The sequence below is a fragment of the Jaculus jaculus genome, chromosome 10 (genome assembly GCF_020740685.1).
Source record: "Jaculus jaculus isolate mJacJac1 chromosome 10, mJacJac1.mat.Y.cur, whole genome shotgun sequence".
Taxonomy (NCBI): domain Eukaryota; kingdom Metazoa; phylum Chordata; class Mammalia; order Rodentia; family Dipodidae; genus Jaculus; species Jaculus jaculus.
The window spans coordinates 110,616,367-110,631,774 of NC_059111.1; the positions used below are offsets into that span (position 1 = coordinate 110,616,367).

Genomic DNA, 15,408 nt, shown 5'->3' on the forward strand with positions numbered 1-15,408 from the left:
TCATGACACAGGGGGAATACTACAAGCCTCTCACACAAAATGCTCCTAGCCCCCTAGCCCAATCCAGACAAAGCTCTTTCTGCATTTATGTCTCTCAAACTATGGTCAGAATCCATCAAGCTGTACTTAAAAACACTGTAAGACATCTCGTAGGCCAAGGTTTCAGATCCTTCTACGTTCCTCCCACAAACCACTTCCAAAAGACCCAAAGCAGCACAGTCCAGTTTCTAGCAGTAATAATCCCACTCCAGTGGTACCAAATTTCTGTTGAAATTACCTTTTCATTGCTGGGACAGAGTATCCCACCAAAATCAGCTGATGGGAGGAAGGTTGTTTATTTTTGTTTATAGTTTTGAGGAGAAGTGCCATGATTTCAGGGGAAAGGTGGTGGAGCAGGGGCTTGACACCATCAGGTGGACATAGTAGCAGTAGTCTGAGCTGAACTCTAGAAAAGGGAAGCTTGCTGTATAAGCCAGCCCCCAACAACACATTTCCTCCAGCAAGTCTCCACTTCTCAAATTGCTGTCAGCTGGGGAGCAAGCATTTAGAACACCTGGCTTTATGGGAAACATCTGATTGAAACCACCACATTCTGCCCTACATTATAAGCCAGAATAAACCCTTCCTTCCTTGAAGCTGCTTCCTGTCAAGTATTTGGTCCCAGTAATGAGTAAAGTAACTGTTGTGGTTTCAATGTAAAATGCCCCGCTATTGGCATATGTTTTGGAACACTTGGTCCTTGGCTAGTGGTGCTGTTTTGTAAGGTTGTGGAACATTGCTAGAGGGAATGAGTCACTGGGGGCAGACCGTGAGGTGTTATAGCCTGGCCCCATATCCTATTCTTCCTCGGCTTCCTGATGAGTTGATATGAATACTTGGTGCCTGCTCCTGCTACTGTGCCAGCCCTACTGGAGAGATAGCTTAGCAGTTATGGTATTTACCTGCGAAGCCTAAGGACTTAGGTTTGATTCCCAAGTACCCACAATAAGCCAGATGCACAAGGTGGTACATGCATGTGTAGTTTGTTTACAGTGACTAGAGGCCCTGATGTACGTTCCCTCCCCCTCTCTGTCATAAATAAATAAAGTGTTTTTTTTTTAAACTTTCCCTGAAAACTGTAAGCCAAAATAAACTCTTTTCTGCTTTAAGTTTCCCTGGTTAGCTATAGCAATGATAAAGTAAATGATGCAGTAACTTAGGAATTGGGTACCAAGAATCAAAGATAGAGTTATAAGCAAAATAAGAAAAAAGGAAAAAGAAAGGAGCCTGACCCTGTGTTTTTAGGCTTTTAGAATTGGTGTGCAGAAGGAATGTAGAGGAGTTGGGAGCAGTGTGCTCGAAAGGGTGTGTAGTGCTCTAAGCAGAGCCTCAGGACCCATTTTACTGGGGAGTTTGGAAGTCTGGAATGTTGAGTAAACTCAGGCGGTGGAGACCAAACTCAAGAGGTTTCAGAGGAGAATAAGGATCCTACTCAGAAGCTATCAGCAAAGAAACTGCCAAATTCAGTCTGTCCTGAGAACTTGAGTGGGACTGAATTTAAACATAACGGACATTGAATTTTTGGCCGAAGAAATGTCACGACTATGGGTGACACCATTAAAGGATAGCATTGAGTTTCTATCGGTTCTACTCACTACTCTTATTCAGAACTATAGCAAACAGCATGAATGTATGAATAAAAATTGAGGTTTAAAGGGTAGGGTTTGACAGCAAGTTAATGTTCCAAACAAGGAGGCTTCAGCCAGCAAACCTTCTGCAGGTGTTAAAGAGATTAATGTCATTATAGTGAAGTTTTACTCTCTTTACTGGGACAATAAGAAAAAGTGCACTGAAGGCAAGAACCCATCCATTGAATGTTCTAACTTGTGAGAATCCAGTTTCCTTTGTAAGGTGAAGGCTTGAAAGGAAAATGCTGAAGGATTTCCCTGTTCTGGATAGCAGCTGCCTAGGGAAGCATTTCCCCAGAGTCAACACACAAAGACTGTTAAAACTGAGGTCCAAGGGGGCCTCACACCGAGCTGGCTGCGGTGATGTCCACATGGAACTGGGTATTCTAGGCCTGAAAACTTCAAGATTTTGCTTCTCGATTTTAGAGAGAGACTGAGGTCAGTGTGAGGTTAGGGTCTAGTTCTTTATTTTTTATTTTTTATTTTTTTTTTGGTGTTTCAAGGTAGGGTCTTGCTCTAGCCTGGGCTGACCTGGAATTCACTATGGAGTCTCAGGGTGGCAACGAACTCATAGTGATCCTGCTACCTCTGCCTCCCGAGTGCTGGGATAAAGGCGTGCACCACCATGCCTGGCTTAGGGTCTAGTTCTATACTAGGAGACTCTGAGAGGCTGTTGCATGAAGCAGTGAAGATGAAATCGTAAGTTTCAGTGAAGACCTCAGGATGTTGGAGATGTCAGGGTTATGAGACATCTACAAGGAAAGCTGTAGGCTCAGTGGAGCTAGCCCAAGAAAGGTTAGGAGTGTTGCATGCAGGACAGCTGGTGTACGGAACCACATACACCTTTTTGAGCCCAAAGGATTCCATCACAAGTACTGGATTCAGACAGAGTGCCACACGAGTTGAAGTTTGCCCTGCTTAGTTTTGGTCCAGTCATTTCATGCTGTGCTCCCATTATTCCCTTCAGGATTGCAGATGTTTACTTTGTGCCAGTGCATGTTGGCATTGTAATATGCAACTTGTTTTTGTATTTTATAGGAGCTAACAGTTAAGAATTACATGAGAGGAAAGAGCAAAATGAGCCTTTTAATTATAGCACTTTAAAAATTACTCAGGTGACTTGGCATATTAATGTTCAGCCAGATGGTTTGGAAACTCACATACCTTTTATATCCCTAGTTAAAATATCATCAGCATTCTAAAATCATTCTCTGTACTTGTGATCGCTCAGCCATAGAATTAGCTCTTGTAATTTCTTTTGTAAAGCCTTGGTCCTACTTGTGGAACCATATTTAGAGATTTTAAGGAGCTAGTGTGCTGTTAGCCCTGGCCTTGCCTTTGCCTCTGGGCCACACCTGTGGGTGGAGCTGGTAAAGAAAGCCTCTGGGTTCACTGCAACTTGTAGTCCAGATTTGAGATGAACTGTTCTTTTCCTTTCTGAGTTTATATCTCATTTCTCTCATGCTGAAAAACTTGTCATGAAGGTTTTTTTTAAGTGCATTCCTTTTTTCTTTAGATTTGGTTTATCCAGTCAAATACTTCCTGTTCATATATACCTGACTGCACAAAAACTTTGAACAGTTTGTTTCTCCAGCTGTGTCGGCACCTGGAACTATAGTTTCATTTGGCACTTCCTCTATAGGTGTAATGTACAAGTAATTTTGTTGTGTATAGTACCCATCTTGGTAGGAAAGGTAGTATTTCCAACCAGTAGTTTTTTTTTTGGGGGGGGGCAGGGTTCGAGGTAGGGTCTTGCTGTAGCCAAGGCTGACCTGGAATTCATTATGTAGTCTCAGGGTGGCCTTAAACTCCCAGCGATCTTTCTATCTCTGCCTCCCGAGTGCTGGGATTAAAGGCATGTGCCATCACATCTGGCCACTCCAACCGGTACTTTTAACTGTCCATGACCACTATGTTGGAATTATTCTGAGATAAATACAAATGTCCAGTGAGTAGATTGACCATGGTCCATTCATGGGAAGATGCAGATGAAAACAATTCCAAATAAAGTACCATTGTTTAACTGACAGGTGGGCAGATTTTTTTTGTTTTCTTGAGGTAGGGTTTTACTCTAGCTCAGGTTGGCCTGGACTGTGTAGTCTTAGGCTGGCCTCAAACTCACAGCGATCCTCCTACCTCTGCCTCCCGAGTGCTGGCATTAAAGACACGTGCCACCATACCTGACCAGATTTTTAGTATCTATGTTGATAAAAGTATTAAGAAAGGTTGTTCTTATCCCACACTTGGTTGGAAAATATAGTTAGGTACTATCAACACTGAAAATTAGCATAAATATTTAGTCTCATATCCCATTTTTAAATGCTAAACTGTCTGTATGTATATAATCATGAATGTAGAATGATAGTCACTGAATGATTACTATACTAAAGAGAAGTTACAGGTATTCATGTATCTGCACATAGGGAGAAGGGAAATTATTGTATGATTTTACTACAGAAAACTATGACATTGCCAAAATATAAAAATAAAAAGAGTCAGGTTACCATGTATAAGAAAAGCTGGTCTTGACATATTTCAAAGTGAGGGGATGGAGAAATGGGATAGGCCAGTACTGTGTATTACCTGATTTTATTTATAAAGAAACCAAGGTGTGTATTTGATGTGATAACTTGTAACAGTTTGGATATTTAATATTTCTTCTTCCTCTTTTCTTAAACAGCTTTTAGAGATTAACTGGACAGGGCTGACTAACCTTCTGGACATCCCTGGATTGAAGTAAGTCTTGTCAGGTCCTGTTGCAGTTGGCTTTCTGGTAATGTTTTCTCTTTTTCATTCTCACAGAAATAACATAAGAATAGTTAAGAGTGGTTTAATGTCTGCCAGGCATAATTGGTGCTTCCTTGCAAGCCATTGTGAAAAATGAGTAAAGAGAACATTGCTGGTTTGGTTCTCATTAACCACATCTGGAACTTCTTGACCCAAACAAGCTAAGGTAGAGTAGTACAGAAGACAGCCACCTGCCACTCGTTGCACTTTGGTTCATTTCCACAGATCTTTTCAGTTGTATATTTCAGCAATCTAATTTAATGTTCTATAAATTAAAATTTAATTTAAAATGTAATTTATAGAACACTGGAGCAACCAGAAACAGCTTGTAGAAGGAAATAATATTTTGGCTTATAGTTTTGAGGGGAAACTTCATGGTAGGAAAAGCATGGCAGAGCAGCCTGCTGGGGTATCTCCTCTTGTCACACCAGCTGGGAAGAAGCAGAAAGAGTGAGCTAACTGTGAATCCAGTGGGCTGAACTGAGAAACCTCAAAGTCTGCCCCAATGTCACATCCTCCAGGAAGGATCTACTCCAAAAGCTTCTCCAGTTAGAGATTAAGTTTGAGTCTTAGTCACAAACACTTGAAGCTATGGATGACATGTTTCATTCAAACCATTACACCTATAGACAGCAAAGAAAACATGGGAAATGAATATTGTCTTATGTAACGCTTTTTGTGTTCTTTCTAAGTTGTCCTGGCCCCTTCCCTTTCTGCTTTTTGTCATCTTGACCCTCCTTGACAGGGTGTGGGTCAGCAGGCTGGGGAAGAAGTGGTTAGAGAGGAGTGGGTCAGAATGGAGTGTTAAGTTTCTGTACCCTGTTAGTGGGAATCCCTTTTTGATTCTGTAGCAATTCATTGTCTTTCATTTCCTGCACAAGCATGAGGGCCCAAGTTGACCTGAAACCACCTGAATTTGAATTTCCAGAACCACATAAACAGCTGGGCATGGCCATAGCACCTATAACCCCAGTCCCTCAAAAGGGGGCAGAGACCAGAAATTGCCCAGGCCTGTGAAAAGCAGCAAGCATTGGTATAAGAGACTCCAGCTCAAATAAGAATGGGCAGAAGAGCAATGGAGCAGTACATCGAATGCGCAGCCACCACAGGCAGAGTGCCCCTGCTGTAGGGCACATACATAGGTATACACCACACACACAACACACATACAGCACATTACATACACATAAGCAAAAAAAGAAAATGTGCCAGGCATGGTGATGCATGCCTTTAATACCAGCACTTGGGAAGTAGAGGCAGGAGGATAGCTGTGAATTCTAGGCCAGCCTGAGACTGCATAGTGAATTCTAAGTCAGTCTGGGCTAGAGTGAGACCCTACCTCAAAAAAACAAAAAAGAAGGAAAGAGGGAGGGAGGGGGTAGGGAGGAAGGAAGGAAGGAAGGAAGGAGGGAGGGAGGGAGGGAGGGAAGGAAGGAGGGAGGGAGGGAGGGAGGGAAGGAAGGAAGGAAGGAAGGAAAGGAAGGAGGGAAGGAAGGAAGGAAGGAAAGGAAGGAAGGAAGGAAGGAAGGAAGGAAGGAAGGAAGGAAGGAAGGAAGGAAGGAAGGAAGGAAGGAAGGAAGGAAGGAAGGAAGGAAAAATGTCCTATAACAAACATGAGTCATGAACATACATTGAATTGTAGGAGGAATAGCAAAATCATAGTCCATCCATTTAAAATGGTGGTTGGGAACTGTGTGCAAACCTGTCAGTTGCTACAAAAGAAGAAGTTCTGAGGGTTGGGAAGATGGCTCAGTGCTTTTAAAAGCACTTGCTTGCAATGTCTGCCAGCTTGGGTTCAGTTCCCAAGCTATCCATGAAAGCAAACATAAAAAGTGGTACAAGCATCTGGCATTTGTTTGCATTGACAAGAGGACTTGGCACAGCAGTACACAAATACACACAGACACGCTAATAAGTAAATATATTTTTTTTAAAAAATGAAATGCACGACTTAATAAAGTTACATTGGTTTTTAGTGAATATTTTGCTAATCTGTAGATTTCCCCCCCTAAAATAGCTTACAAATTGAATCATGAAACATTTTCAGACTTTTAAAAAAAAATTCTGTATGTTTGTTTATCCTTTTGAAATGGCAACTAGAAAAGTTTCAGTTGATGATCAGTGAAAATAGGAACTTTAATAATCTGAGACATAGTTATAAATAAAATTTGCTTTGGGTACTTTGGTTTACTAGATACAAAAAATACTCTTAACTTTAAAATATCTGGACAGGAAAATACAACTTTAAAAGATTTGGGGGGACTGGATAGATGGCTCAGTGATTTAAGGCACTTGCTTGCAAACCTGATGGTGTAGGTTTGATTCCCCAGTATCTACTTAAAGCTAGATGCACAAAGTGGTGCATGCATCTGGTGTTTGTCTTCAGAGGCAGCAGCCCAGCCATGCCCATTCTCCCCCCCAACACCTCTTAAATAAGTAATAATAAATTTTAAATACAGCAATAATAAAAGATTTGTTGAAGAGTTTATTAGAATCTTGATTACAAAGAACAAATTGATGTAGATAATTTTATATTTGCAATTCTTTGGATAGAATCCAGGATTTCATGCATCCTAGTCTATACTCTACATCTGAGTTACATTCCTGGTCCCCCATCCCAAATAATACTTTTTAAGTTCAATCTGGTCACTCAGCAAACACTGAGATATTGCATACCTGCTTTGAGCCAGTACTGTTCTCAGCACTTGTTTGTTCCTGGGAATAATAGCACAGTTCCACAGCTACTGACCTTTGCAAGATGTTAGTTTTGGGCAGCTATTGATACCCAATGCTTGGGGCCTCCCGCCACTCAGCTCTTGCCTTGGGCAGGATCTTGTACACAGCAGCTTTTCTCTCTAGTTCCAGCATAATTCCCAGGTCTACTGTGTATGTCCACCCATTTTGGACCAGTACCTGTCCAAAGGCTTGAGTATCATGAGTGTCCCTTTGGGGAAACAATGAAAAGGATCCTTTGCTTGGAAAACAGACTATGAATGGTGTATCCCTGATGCATGAATTCTTATCCAAGTGCAAGCAAATGCTCCCCCAAACAGGGTACCACTAACAGACTAAGTGCTGATTCCACCAAAGTTTATCTTAGCAAACCAACAAGCTTATTGGGCTTTTTTATAGAACACAGGCAAAAGGGTACTTATAGAAGCATGAAGACCCCAAAGCAGCCACATTGGAATGGATCCCAACATGAATATCAACCTCCGTACGTCTGGTTAGGTGGTGCTCACCATCCCTTGGTATTTTACCTTCTATGTGCATCATCTACCCTGAGGCCATGAGACTGCATAATTGCATACATCTGGCATAGGGTTTCCCTGAGATCTCAGGTGAGAAGGTCTGTCTTTCCCTGTGGGTCTTCTTCCTTCTTTGGGAAACCTCAGTAAGCCCAATCACAGAGTCTTTTTATGTGGTCACAGCTGCTTCAGATAAAAATGGCAATGGTTGGGCTGGAGGGATGGCTTTGCGGTTAAGGTGGTTTGCCTGCAAAGTCAAAGGACCCAGGTTCGATTCCCCAGGACCCACATTAGCCAGATGCACAAGGGACGCACGTGTCTGGAGTTCGTTTGCAGTGGCTGGAGGCCCTTGTGCGCCCATTCTCTCTCTCTCCCTCTTTCTCTGTCAAAAAAAATAACTAAATAAAAATTTTAAAAAATGACAGTGGTGGTTTTTCTCTGAGAACCAAATCATACAACAATCCCCCAAAGGAGCCACTTCTACTGGAAGTAGGGTGCTGGATGTCGTTAGCCAGACACAAGTCATATGTCTGAGAAATTTCATTCTCCTTTGCCTCTTTCTTAGTATCATGGATGAGAAGACTAAAACAAACAAAATTGATCTGCTCTGAAAATAACAGTGTATGAGCTACCTGATGGCATGGAGTCAAAGGACGAGCCCTGTTCCTGGCAATAGTACAGCCAGTCCCAAACTGTTTTATTTACAAGATTTAGATGCACAATCATATGTGCACATGCCAGCGTGCATATCCATTTGCACACATATCTACCTTCATCTTCATGAGTTACATGTAAACAGGATCTCTATAGTAGTAGCTTCTAGCAGTATACGCATAGATCTTATATGTGTAGTATAAAGGTACATATTGCTGTGCCTCATATATAGGATTATATCATTAAAAATATATATCGTATGTGTAGATAATATATATGCATTGTTAAAAGAAGCTATATGTGGTATAAAAGAGATCTGTAGAGATATCCCTTTCTAATAAGACTATGTATTTAACCTGGCTCTGTGGTGAAATATGGATAGCATATTAGACTTCAAAAATAAAATTATAGCTGGGCATGGTGGTGCATGCCTTTATTCCCAGCACTTGGGAGGCAGAGGTAGGAGGATTGCCATGAGTTGGAGGCCATCCTGAGACTACATAGTGAATTCCAGGTCAGCCTGGGCTAGGAAGAGGCTCTACCTCAGAAAACAAAAACAAAACAAAAAACAATAATAATAATAAAATAAAATAAAATTATATATTTACATACTTATATAATTTGTAAAATTTTGTGTAATGAAATATAATGGTCTCTTGCATAAATTTTTTGTAAGAGACCATTATATGGCTATTACATATTATATATATGGCTATTAAATTCTTACAGATTTTCTGTCACATATTAATATAATAAGCCTTATAAGTATTCAGAAAAGATAAATATTCATCAACTGAGCTTGACATAATGAAATCTTGTCCAGGCTTTATTCAATGAGCGTCTCTATCCTGTATCAATGATTACAAAAAGAACCTGAGACAGGGCTGGAGAAATGGCTCAGCAGTTAAGGATTCTTGCCTGCAATGCATAACAACCCAAGTTTGATTCCCCAGTACCCTTGTAAAGCCAGATGCACAAGGTGTCATATGCATCCAGAGTTTGTTTGCAGTGACTGGAGGCTTTGGCATGCCCAATTTCTCTCTTCTTTCTCCTTTCTATCTTTCTCTACTTGCAAATAAATAAATTTAAAACAAAAAAGAACCTGAGACATTACAAAGTAGGGATAATTCTTGAATCAGTTCACTATAACATATATTCTGTTCATCACTCTAAAGTCCCTTTTAGGTCTCAGTGAAGAACTTACACCACATGGAAAAGGTGAAATAGGGTAAGGGTCAAGACAGGCAGTGGTCAGAAGGATGAGCAGGAGTGATGTCAGAATGAGTGCCTTTAAGAAAAGCCACAGCTATGTGGAAGCTGGGTAGGAACCTGAGCAGACTCCATATCTTATCATTGTACAGGGTACTGGTCAGACGGCTGCCTGGGACTTTTGCCATACCGTCTTCCAGGATTGCTGCCTTCTAGACCTGGGACAGGATGAGGCTACTGGCTGAAGGAAAATATTGCATTGTCATGTCATTGAGCATTCTCAAGAGCCCTGCAGTGGGTGGGGGTGGGGTGTCTTCTTTTTTCAGTATAAGTAAAACAATTACTTTGGAAGAAAATGCCTAAGAGTGCACTTGGTGTTTTAGCTATGTGGACCCCCAATACCTCCTTACAGATGAGCAAGTATCCATCCAGCTTGAGCTCTCTGCATCCAGAAGTGTTAATAGCCAGAATGATCTCCCCATAGGTCAGGCAGTGCTTGTATGATTAAGGCCTTTTTCTCCACAGAGGACTAGTGAAGAAAGGTTCGTATCTTGTTATTGCATGTTGATGCCCATCCTGCTCAGTTGATGATGATAACAGTGATAATTGGTCTGTCTCAGACATGTTGCACTGTGTAATTACATATGCAATTACATAGTGATTTTATAGTCTCAAAGTGCTGACAGTAGCTGTGGTTCTTTTAAAACTTCAGGGTGAAGGTGTCCTAGAGAAAGGAAACTTGAAAGTATATGCTTCCAAAATTACTGTCACATGCACATTCCTCAATTCTCACATTTAGCTAGAATAACAGGTAAAAATATGTTAAAAGTACATTCCTTTAGTCTAAGCCACTTTATTGTTGCTACTTAGTTTCTGTGCAGTGGTGTAGTAGATCAGAATTATCCAGTATGAAGAGAGAACAAATTAAATTATTTCACTTCATTGGGAGCTAATGTACAACAGTCAAGAGAAACTTTATCTATATAGATATTTATATCTGTATAGATATCTATACCTCTCTATATATCTGTCCATATATAGATATGTATAAACATGTAATGGGTTAATGAATGTTTACTGTGTTACTTTCTATACTTTTGTGTTTGAAATATTTTATGTTAAAAGAAATTTAATGAAATACCCCCTTTTCAGTATTAAGTCTGTGATGAAGTTCTATAGGAATATTTTAAAGTCTTTTTAATAAATAATGAAATGTAGCTAGAACTTTACCTTTTCTTCTACAAATAAATTCTACTTCATAATTACTATAGTAGCATTGTAGCTGAATATTGAAATAATGGTTCTAAATACTGTGCTGAAGAAATTAGGCAAACCCTACCCTATGTATGGCTGGCATATCATGGCTGTGGCTTGTTAAAGGTGACAGCAAGCACTACTGTATCTGACTGTTTGTTTTCTGCCTCCCAAATCAACAGTGGTTTGTCTGACACTATCATTTTGGACATAATATCCAACTATCTGGTGCTTCCCAATCGAATCACTGTTCCTCTTGTCAGTGAAGTTCAAATAGCTCAGTTGCGGTTTCCTATACCAAAGGTAAGAACGCAGTGTGTTCCCTAATAGTTAAAAACATACCAAGGACCTTTCCAGGCACAAGGTGTTCTCTGAGGTGCTATAAGTTTTCATGTCTCTCTGATCAGCTGCCTTGCTGCCTGGACCCTGCTACCTGGACCCTGATGCAGTACTGTCCCAGAGACCTTGGTTGTTTCTTAAGTCTCCGTTACGTTTCTCCAAGGTGCCATCAGGGCTCAGTTCTACAAATGTTACTCCACGTCATACCAACTGTGAACAGCAGACAACCCAGTTATCTTGGAGAGCACATGCTGCATTTTTTTTGTGTGTGGGGGGGGAATGTAACTGTTTTTAGTAATAAATGAGATGAGACTGATGATAGAAGAATTCTGATAAAACTCAAGTGTTCTCTCAGATATGGAAATATGGTTATCTCCAGGGTTACTTAATGTATAGTCAGCTAAAAAGACATTTGTATAACAACTAGCCTAAACAAAACGGAAAGAGCGGAACTCTTGAACTTGGTAGTGTATGTGGCTGGCCTTGGCTGGGCCAAGTTTTAGTACCTGTGAAGTGTAGGTGGTGCTGGCTTTACAGTACTGGATATATTGGAATTACCTTCATGTGAGTGAACTGAATGCTGCATGCAAAGATGGTACGGCTTGCTAGTTAGGATCATAAAACCCTTCCTTTAGTCATGAGGGATGTTGGCTGGAGTTAAGGAAACAGTGCTGCCATATATTGTCTGCACTGTAATATAAAGTTTATACATATAAACTACCAGACTAGTTTTACTAAAACACAAGGTGAGCTGGTACTATTTCAGTGACTGAGTTGTTTTTAGTTTTGTTTCCTGAAGTAGGGATAGTATTGCCTTGATGCTTCGCAGTTTTTATGATTTAGATTTCAGAACAGTATGCAAATCAGTAAACATTCATGAACATCAATACCTATGTTCTCATCCCCTCCCTCTCTCCCTCTCCCCCTCTCCCCCTCCCTCCCTTGCTCGCTCACTCTTGCTCTCTCTCTCTCTGCTGGGGTTTAAGCCCAGAACCTCATGCATGCTAAGCAGATGCTGTACCACTAACTTACATCTTCATCTCAAGCTCTGTCTTGTCATACATATATTAAGAGTAACACACTTCATTTTATTTGATACCCAAAGTATATTGTTGGCATTCAATAGGCTTAAAGTGACACTACATTAGAAAGGAATATCTTTTCCTTAAGATGTAAGTGAGCATATGAGCCACCCTGGATCCCACTGCTCTTAAACCCAGTGTTGTGGAAGGATATAGCCAGATCACCTCAGCTATAGACATTTGAAAGTACAATGAGAATCTTTTAATGTTTTCAAGTGTGCTTGTCTGTAGAGATGTCTGTCTCATATGGACTTAAGAACATTCTGTTTTCTTTCTTTTAAGGTGGGAAGGTTCTTTTAGGTAGAATCTTGCTCTCTAGCCCAGGGTGACCTGGAATTCACTGTGTAGTCTCAGGGTAGCCCCAAACTCTGATCCATCTACCTCTGCCTCCTGAGTGCTGGGATTAAAGGCATGTGCCACCATACCTGGTTTCCTTTGTAAATTTTTAAGTGGAGACAGAATGTTACCCTACCAAAATTTACCACCTTTATTTGCCTTGAAAAATACTTTTATTATATCATTGTTTTTTAAGAAAGACTATGTTTATTCTTGATTAGCAATATGTTATGCAAAGTTGCTTCTTCTATAAAGTAGACTTGATGATAGAATTTCATAAAGGATTGTTGTAAAAAGTGAGTACCATGTTTGCTGCATCTTCAGCACTCAGTAGCAGCTCTGATATTCTCTATCAAGTTAGTTATTACCTACTTCATGTTTGGTGAGCTTCCTGGCCTTTTATCATCTACTTCCTGGGGATAAACTTGCTGCCTCTCTGAGACCTCTGCAATCAGTGCCTTCTCTGCCAGAAGCATGCTCTGCAGGTGCCCACGTGGCTGTCTGCATTCTGCTGAGGAGTCCTTAGCCATCTTGACTAACCACTTTCTACTGTCCTTTTTTCTTAGTACTTGTTTTCTGGACTCACCTAAGCTGTGATAGTCACTGTTGAGGTGCACACTATATACAAAGAAAGTCTTTTATGGGCTGGAGAGATGGCTTAGCGGTTAAGCGCTTGCCTGTGAAGCCTAAGGACCCCGGTTCGAGGCTCGGTTCCCCAGGTCCCACGTTAGCCAGATGCACAAGGGGGCGCACGCGTCTGGAGTTCGTTTGCAGAGGCTGGAAGCCCTGGCGCGCCCATTCTCTCTCTCTCCCTCTATCTGTCTTTCTCTCTGTGTCTGTCGCTCTCAAATAAATAAATAAATAATTAAAAAAAAAAAAAGAAAGTCTTTTCTTTTGACCCTCCCATTTCTTCGGATAGGTATTCTCCATAAATCATCCAGTGAATGGTCTTAAGCTGTCTTGCTCTTCTTTTCAGGGTGTTCTAAGGATACATTTTATTGAAGCTCAGGATCTTCAGGGAAAAGACACTTACCTTAAAGGCCTTGTCAAGGGAAAGTCTGACCCCTATGGAATTATCCGAGTGGGCAACCAAATCTTCCAAAGCAAGGTCATCAAAGAGAACCTTAGTCCAAAGTGGAATGAGGTGTATGAGGTAAGGTGTGGTGCTCCTTTGTGTCCTGAGGCATGGTCATGAACACTCAGTGAGGGTACTAGCAGTCTGATCTTAGGTCTGTCATACAGAATTTAGATAACTTAGGCCATAACTGTTGATTTCCCATCTTTAAAAAAAAGTTGAATCTTCTACCATATAACATTCTTGTCATGCAGACACATGAGATTTTAAAAAATATTATTTATTTATTTATTTATTTATTCATTCATTCATTTATTTGAAAGTGACAGACAGAGAAAGAGGCAGAGAGAGAGAGATCTTAGAATGGGCGCACCAGGGCCTCCAGCCACTGCAAACCAACTCAAGATGCATGCACCTCCTTGTGCATCTGTCTTACGTGGATATTGGGGAATTGAGCCTTGAACCAGTGTTCTTAGGCTTCATAGGCCAGAGCTTAACTGCTAAGCCATCTCTCCAGCCCAAACACATGAGATTTTTAAACCTTAATTATATAAAACCACTACAATGAATACTCTAACATATTTTTATTATATGAATAGCCTTTTTAATTATAAAATGGTACATTTTGTGAAAACATGCATATACTTGAGAATATAGTGCCTTATAACTTTTCATTTAATATGTCCAGACACGGTTACATGTCGTCAGTGAATATATACTTACATGACATTTTGTTGTTTTTTTTCAAGTAGGGTCTCACACTAGCCCAGGCTGATCTAGAACTCTGTAGTTCCAGGCCATCTTCAGCTGCTGGGTTTAAAGGCATGCAACACCACACCCAGTGACATGTTTTTTTATTTCCCTGAGACAGTGTTTCTCTATGTAGCTCAAGCTGTTTTGGAACTTCTGGTCCTCCTGCCTTAGCCTTCTGTGTGCTAGTATTACAGAGAAGCATACCGCACCCCACTGGGACCTGTATGACTTCTAGTAGCCGGTTTGCTGAACGGGTACCATCACTATTTACCCGTTCTTCTCAGTGCAGCTCTGTAAGCCGTGCTGTACAAGTGTATATGAATGTATTTTTCTTCACTTGGCCTGGTTTTTTTCTATATGAAACTCCTCAAAGTAGAGTTGTTGTATCAGAAGTTAGGAGTTGTTAAAGGACACAGTTATTCTTCAGAACAGTAGTGCATCTTATGGTCCTCTTGATTCTTACCCTTCATCCTTTGTCAACCCTTGTCTTGCTAGCTGCTTGTGTTCTGAAGGTAAGTAGAGAACTTGTCTCTGAAAGAACTCACCTCAGAGCTTGGGTGCCCTGACCCTAAGATAGGCCTGAGGATTATCTCACTGCCACTCTATTTTGAGAGATTATGCTTGATTCATTGAGATATAATTCAGGTAGGTAGAAACAAGCACAGCAGACATTTGATCTGTGGGCAAGTATTTCAGAATGGCCCAGTCATCAAACATGTGTGGTCTGACAATGAGGTAGTGTAAGTGCTTGAAGAACCGCTTACTACTGGAGAAAAGCACCTAGTCATGTTTGTCATAATCACCATACTTAGTGGATGACTATGTTCATAAAATGCAGTAACTGCCATCTGTTCATTTTCAGGCTTTAGTATATGAACACCCTGGGCAAGAATTGGAAATTGAACTCTTTGATGAAGATCCAGACAAGGATGACTTCTTAGGAAGGTGAAGAAAAAGTTTGGGGGCACTCTTCTCATTGCCCTCACAGATGAGAGCTTTAAGAT

General features: G+C 40.8%; 1 protein-coding gene across 2 annotated transcripts in view; it reads left to right on the plus strand.

The window, feature by feature from the left end:
* The window catches only part of Esyt2 (extended synaptotagmin 2), a 99,088-nt gene that overhangs the window by 52,421 nt on the left and 31,259 nt on the right, over positions 1-15,408 (plus strand). For both annotated transcript variants that reach the window (XM_004672029.3, XM_045160298.1), the window contains exons 7-10: positions 4,348-4,403; positions 11,002-11,122; positions 13,553-13,729; positions 15,267-15,349. In XM_004672029.3, coding sequence (XP_004672086.1) covers positions 4,348-4,403; positions 11,002-11,122; positions 13,553-13,729; positions 15,267-15,349 — 437 coding nt within the window. The remainder of the gene's footprint in view (positions 1-4,347; positions 4,404-11,001; positions 11,123-13,552; positions 13,730-15,266; positions 15,350-15,408) is intronic.